Source organism: Crocuta crocuta, unplaced genomic scaffold (assembly GCF_008692635.1).
Source record: "Crocuta crocuta isolate KB4526 unplaced genomic scaffold, BGI_CrCroc_1.0 scaffold193, whole genome shotgun sequence".
NCBI classification, from domain to species: domain Eukaryota; kingdom Metazoa; phylum Chordata; class Mammalia; order Carnivora; family Hyaenidae; genus Crocuta; species Crocuta crocuta.
The window spans coordinates 7,068,247-7,075,068 of record NW_027529624.1 but is presented as its reverse complement, the minus strand read 5'-3'; the positions used below and the strand labels follow the sequence as shown (position 1 = coordinate 7,075,068).

Sequence of the window (6,822 nt, the reverse complement as noted above, 5' to 3'; positions counted from 1 at the left end):
GGTAGGGGATGGGGCGGGGGGGGGGATGTCCCGTCTGCTCTCCTCACTCAGACCCGCTGCTGTCCGCCCTCATCCCCTGCCCCCATCACACCGAACAGGGTGGCATGCTCCGGCCTCAGGCTCCACCCTGGCTCTGCCAGGGGGATGCTCCTCACGCTCCTATGTGCCTTCGTTCCTTCCTGCCTTGAGGCCTTCTGAGGTCTTTCCTCACCCCCACTCCCCAGCACCCTGGCCCCCTGCCGGCCGTTCTCCACGTCACTGACCCCCACCCGACAGATGGTCCCTGCTCACTGCCTATCTCCTCTCGTTAGGCTACAAGCTCCATCGATGATAGGGCTTCTGTTGATTACTTTTTTAAAGATTTTGTTTTCAACTAATCTCTACGCCCAACGCAGAGCTCAAACTTACAACCCCGAGATCCAGAGTTGCACACTCTGCTGACTGAGCCAGCCAGGGGCTGCTGGCTTTTGTTGGTTTTAATCACTGCCGTATCCCCGGGGCCTAGAACAGTGCCTGGCACAGACTAGGCCCTTTCCAATACTCTCCCCTCCGGGGCCAGGGCTTCGAGGGGTCTGAGCAGCAGGGACCTTGGCAGGGACTGGGTGCCTGGCACACGGGAGGCACTCGGTGAAGTCCCATCGAATCAGGGGCTGAGATGGCACCCGGACTGCTGCCCCGGAGACTCTAGCTGACATGGTGGCAGAGAGTAAGGATGAGAACCGGGTATGCGGCCGTGACTGAGTCCCGGGGCCCAGAATCGTCGAGGCCTTGGTGTCTAGCCCTTACCAGGGAGGTTGTGTCTGGAGAGAGTCCCTGGTCCACCGTGGCTCTGCCTCTGTTATGCTCTGTGATCTGCGTAAGTCCCCTCCCTCCCAGAGCCCCAGCTGTGAAATGGGGACAGTCCTCTCCCTTTCAGCTGGCTCAGCTTGTGAGCAGTCAATGTAACTGCTTGAGTGAGTAGGGGCTTGGCTGAGAAGACCTTATAACCTTATCGGCCCTGCTCTCTGCTTCCTTTTTTTTTTTTTTAATTCTTTTTTATGTTTTATTTATTTCCGAGAAAGAGACAGCATGAACAGGGAGGGTCAGAGAGAGGAGACACAGAATCTGAAACAGGCTCCAGGCTCTGAGCTAGCTGTCAGCACAGAGCCTGACACGGGGCTTGAACCCACGAACTATGAGGTCATGACCTGAGCTGAAGTCAGACGCTTAAACAACTGAGCCACCCAGGCGCCCCCTCAACATGCAGAAACCCAAGATCAGGGCTGGAGAAGGGGGCCCCCTGGTGGTGGCTCCTGCCAACTGCAGGTACTTAGCATGTCCTGGGAGAGGAAGGGGGAGGAGGCAGAGCGGGGGATAGTGCCGACTGCCCAGGGCTCACCTAGGGCCTCGTCATTGTCTTCCGTGTCACTGGCCAGTCGGAAGAGCGTGGGCCGCATCCGCTCGCAGCGCTGGTACAGCTCCTGGGGACAGCAGGGCGGGTGGGTCAGGCCGGTGGGGACCTGGGGGCGGGGGCGGGGCGGAAGAAGCGGGCACACCTTCATGAGGTCCTCGCTGCTGTGGGCAGAGGCGCCGCCCTGGCTGTGGTTCGTCACCATCTCCGTGAGCAGCTTCACGTTGTTGTTCACCTCCTCGATGGCGCTGACCCGCTTGGAGATCTTCTCCATCCGCTTCTGGTCCTGGGGAGACGCCGGCCCCAGAGGGCCCAGGTCATGCGTGCCCGGAGCCGGGCGCTGCCTGCAGCATGCTAGCGCGGTGTGACCTCAGGCCTGGCCACCAGGTGCCCAGGCCAGGGCGTTCTGGTCCAAGAAGCCCTCTGCTAACCCTGTGCTCACTTCCTCTCCTCCCGCCAACGGCCTCGGGTCCCCGGCCTCTGCACGGGCCTGTCAGAATCTCTGGGGCCCTCAGACAGACTCTCCAGGACAGCTCCACAATCTGGACCGGTGGCACTGGGGGACCGCTGTCCTACGCCTACACCTGGGGTTCTGCGTGACCTCTGCCCTCCTTGTGTTTGCCCCTTGAAAGGAGGTTCCTCACACTTGAGAGCGGGAGGGGACTTCTGTGGTCAACAAGCATAACCAGAAACTAGGACAGTGACCCCTCCCAGTGTCTCCCAGTGTCTGGCAACTGGTAGGCCTTGACAGGCCACTGTAGAAAGTGACCCCACTATCCCACGCCCGCCAGGCTTACCACGCGTGCTCCCCCCTCGCAGGACGGAAGGTGGGCTTGTGCTCTGCCATCTGACACAACCGCCCTCCCCGACTGAAGCTCTGATGGCCTACCCTTGTCAATTAAAAAAGTTTCAGCCTGACGGGGCGCCTGAGTGGCTCAGTTAGTTAAGCGACTGACTCTGGCTCAGGTCATGATCTCATGGTTAACGGGTTCGTGCCCCACGTCTGGCTCTCTGCCGACAGCTCAGAGCCTGGAGCCTGCTTCTGATTCTCTGTTTCTCTCTGTCTCTGCCCCTCCCCTGCTCACACTCTGTCCCTGTCTCTCTCAAAAATAAACATTAAAGAAACTTTGGGGGGCGCCTGAGTGGCTCAGTAGGTTAAGCATCTGACTTCGGCTCAGGTCATGATCTCACAGTTTGTGCGTTCGAGCCCCGTGTCAGGCTCTGTGCTGACAGCTCGGAGCCTGGAGCCTGCTTCTGATTCTGTCTCCCTTTCTCTCTGGCCCTCTCTCCCTCTCGCTCTCTCTCTCAAAAATAAATAAATATTAAAAAACATATATTAGAAATAAAGTCTCTGTACCCACAACATACCTACACTTGTTTAGAAGTTAAAGGCGGGTTATTCTCTCTTTATAATAAATATGCATATACGCAGTACCTTTAACGTAATAAGGCCTCATTTCTATTTCCTTGTCATGGAAGAGGCAGTCAGCCTCACACGCCCAACCAGAGCAGGTTAGCTCGGCTGCTGGAGAATTCTCCCCTCTACAACGGTTCTGGCTCTGACCCCGGGGTCCCCCCGATCTGTCAGCTCTTTCTTTGCTGCGACAGCCCTTTAGCTGGGTCATGGCAGGGTTCCCCGTAGGCGCACACACAACCCCACCATGGTGGCCCCACTCCAATGCCCACTCGGCCTCCTCCCCGCACCGTGGCCGTGGCAATCACCTCCTGCACCATCTCCTTGATGAGTTTGTTGGCGGCTCGGAGGTCCTCGGGGTGGGAGCTCTTCAGCAAGCGGGCCAGCATCTGCAGGGACAGAGCGGCCCGACTGTGACCCCAGCCCTGGGCCTGGGGTCACGTGCTGGTTCCCCATTTCCCGGCTGTGGGACGTAAGGTACCTATTAAGCCCCCCATGAAATAGTGAGAATCTACCGACACCACAGGACAACTGAGGCACTGTGCGAGAGTGCTCCCCAAAGACGTTCTCGACAGATGGTACTGAACGTTGTATTACCCTCGCGAGAGAGTCATTCTGGAAGGATGTGCCAGGAACCCAACAGCACTAGCCCTCGGGGCTGGGACTAGGCAGAGAGAGCTTTTACTCTTTATCTTACCTCCTCTGGGCTGTTTAATTTCTTGCCCGTGAGCACATGACTCCTTTAACGCAAAGTTAGTACAATTATCATTGAAAGGGTCAAAGGCAAAAATACACAACCTCCTACTCAATCTATAAAATGCCCCCAGACCAATCCCAGGGTCACCAGGCATGCGCTTGTGTTTATTAAATGCAGGGGCCCCAGATGGGAGGTACTCAGCATGCAGAAGTGCTGGGTAAACCGCGCCTGTCCCCCGCTGTAGTGACTGTGCTCAGCACGAGCCTCTGCTCAGGGCAGGGCAGCCAGGGCCTGGAATTCATGACCAAGGGGGCCCGAAGGTCTTCATCTCCACCTCCCCTGGAGGCTCACCTTGGATTTCTCTTCATCTTCAAAGATCACATTCTTGGGTCGTGGAGGAGGAAGGGGAAAGGCAGCATCATCCGGAAGCTTGGGGTCGGACTTCACAATCCCTGGAATAGACGGCGGTGGGAAGGCCGTCAACAGTGTCCGTGGCCAGAGGGGGGGATGGTTGTGGGGGGGGCGGGCAAGGGCAGGATGGAGGGTGGAGGACAGTCCCTCCAGCAGGCTGGCTCTGGACCCCAGCGGGCCAGATGGGCTCCTGAACTATGATGTCAAATCACGTGTTGGCTTCTAGGCACCCACATTTGGAGGCCACCCCATGGGGGCCACTCTCGTAGGGGAAGTTTGACCCAAATTCACCTTCGCTCCACCCAACCTAGCTTCACACAGAGGCTTAAGAAGGCCCCATAGCTCTATGTTCTTGAGAGGTTAAAGAGCAGAGCCATGACCTTGCTGTTAGGAGCTGCTGGAGCCCCAGCTCAGGGAGGAGGGAGGAGGGAGGAGGCGCTGGTCCCAGCCCCCCGTCGGGTGCCTTACCCTGCTTCTTGAGCATCTGGTAGGCCTCGGCGATCTTCACCTCCTCGGGCAGGCCGACTGCCCAGCTGTAAAGGAGCTCCAAGATCTTGTTTTTCACCTTCTCCGACGTCCGAGAGCCCAGGTACTTCAGAGACCGAGGGGAGGACAGGCCTTTGCCACTGTCTGGCCCAGCTCACTGCAGCCCCAGGCCCAACCTGGCTGCCTCCCCAGGGGCCCCTTGGAAACCTTGGCCTGAGGGGCCCTTCCAGGCCAGCCCTGAGCGTCTGCGTCCCCACATGACAGGTGGCAGCATGGGGAGGATGCAGAGCTGATGCAAGGTGAGGCGCAGAGCCCAGCGCCCGGCCAGTTCGCGTAGGGCTTCGCTCTGTGACCTCAGGAAGGAGCCAGCGGGCTTGGGGCTGGCCAGGGAAAGGGCAGGCGTGGACCCGAGCTCAGCGCTGGGTCCCACGCACAGTCTCTCTCAGCAGCCAACTAGGCTGAGGGAACTGGATCTCACGCTAGTCGCCTGCTGGGAAGAGAATGAGGGGCCGGCTGGGACACTCACTGCTCTGGTCAAGAGAGGGGTGTGACTGAGGGAGGGCGGAGAGGGTGGAATCTCACCCACGGGGCATCAAATGAGTGCACGCCCTAAGGGAGCAAGCCCTGCCCCCACCAGGCCAAGGCCATCAGCAGGCTCTGCCACTCAGGCTTGGGGGCTCGGCATCCAAGGCCTGGAGGAGGCCACCACTCTTGTGAGGTGGGGACAGGGAGACCCTCCGGTGGAGACCCGGGTCGGGAGAGGTCACAGCCAGAGCCACGTGCACATGTCCTGCGGTCATTCCTCACTAAGCCTGAGCACCCCCGTGAGCGGCTCCAGGGCCACCGGCCCCCGCGTGGCCTGGAAGCCCTCCTTCTGGATGCCCCGCTGTCCTGGACTTGGCTGTGAAGGACCATGAGAAAGGCTCTGTGTTTATGCTGGTCAGAGTTCTAATCGGGGGAGAGGGGCTGAGTAGTAGAAGTGGGAACCCCAGGGGGAGCCCCCAGGCTGAGGGAATTCAGTGGCCGCCTGTAGGGGGTCCTCTTTCCTTAGCACCCCGCCCCCCACCGAGAGCTCAGGCTGGGAGCACCCACCTTGGGAGACACAACCTTGATGAGCTCGTTGAGGAAGCGGAACTTGCCCACCTCATCGTGGAACCTCTTGCCGCAGGTCTTCATGCATGTTTCCAGCACCTGGGGGGGTGCGGGGGGGCCCAGGAAGGGTCAGAGGAGGCGACCTCCTTCCCATACCCCCGGCCGGCGAGTGAAAGCCCAGGGATGGGTAAGCAGAGGGAGAGAATGGCTCTGAGGATAAGACGCAGGGCGGGTGCCCTCAAGGGCCGCCAATGCCCAGCTGCATGGCCTGGCCACGTCTGAGCAGCGCTTGCAAATCATTTTCCTATTATTTTTCTTTGTTTTTTTTTAAGCTTCAACAGGCACCATCTACTGTGCCTTATCCTCTCTGTATTTGTGAAATCATAGGACTGGCCCATATTTGAGGGGGAAAAAAAAACCCACCCCTATCTTGTTAAAAAATATATATATAATTATTAAAAGAAAATCTGTTGGGGCATCTGGGTGGGTCAGGTGGTTAAGGGTCCGACTTCAGCTCAGGTCATGATCTCACGGTTTGTGAGTTCGAGCCCCGTGTTGGACTCTGTACTGACAGCTAGCTCAGAGCCTGGAGCCTACTTCAGATTCTGTGTCTGGCCCTCTCTCTGCCTCTCCCCTGTTCATGGTCTCTCTCTCTCAATAATAAATAAACATTAAAAATTTTGAAAAAATAAGTAAAAGGAAACTTGTTTACCCTCCGAGGTCAGCCTTGCTCTATGGTGAGTCGCTACGTGGCCTGGGCCTGGGGGCCACAGATAGCACACCCCCTTCTCTTCTGCTGACATGGCTTCAAACACTCTGGCCTGAGCCCAGCGTCAGCACCTGATCTGCCTTTGGGAAGGGCGGCACTGTCTTGGGTCTAAAGACCACTGATGGGCTGAGCTGGCCCCACAGGGCACCTGGGGACCTTTACGGAGATGCAGATTCCCAGGCACAGACGCCGAAGGAACTAGTTCAGCAGGCCTGGGTGGTGCCCTCTTTCAGTGTGTTTACCAGCCTCTTAGGGATCCACCGTACAGCTGGAGCAGGGAAGCCCTGGCCAGACGACCCTGGGGGTTTCCTCCCTGCACTAAATGCTGGGGTGGGAGGCGGTGAGACCCTATGGGCCAGCCCAGACCCCCAATCTAGACCATTTTGGCACCACTCCCTCGGGCTCTAAAGACGAGCCGGATGTGGGGGCACCTGGCTGGCTCAGTCGGTTGAGCATCTAACTTGGTTTCGGCTCAGGTCATGATCCCAGGGTCATGGGATCGAGCCCCGTGTCAGGCTCTATGTTGAACATGGAGCCTGCTTAAGATTCTCTCGCTCTCCCTG

At 58.3% G+C, this 6,822-nt stretch overlaps 1 protein-coding gene across 2 annotated transcripts in view; it reads right to left on the bottom strand.

Moving 5' to 3' along the window:
- GGA1 (golgi associated, gamma adaptin ear containing, ARF binding protein 1) overlaps positions 1-6,822 on the bottom strand; it is a 20,250-nt gene that overhangs the window by 7,513 nt on the left and 5,915 nt on the right. For both annotated transcript variants that reach the window (XM_077762087.1, XM_077762086.1), the window contains exons 4-9: positions 5,491-5,589; positions 4,381-4,504; positions 3,853-3,953; positions 3,113-3,193; positions 1,536-1,676; positions 1,379-1,460 (exon numbers count right to left, since the gene is read on the bottom strand). In XM_077762087.1, the coding sequence (XP_077618213.1) occupies positions 1,379-1,460; positions 1,536-1,676; positions 3,113-3,193; positions 3,853-3,953; positions 4,381-4,504; positions 5,491-5,574 (613 nt within the window). In that variant the 5' untranslated portion in view covers positions 5,575-5,589. The remainder of the gene's footprint in view (positions 1-1,378; positions 1,461-1,535; positions 1,677-3,112; positions 3,194-3,852; positions 3,954-4,380; positions 4,505-5,490; positions 5,590-6,822) is intronic.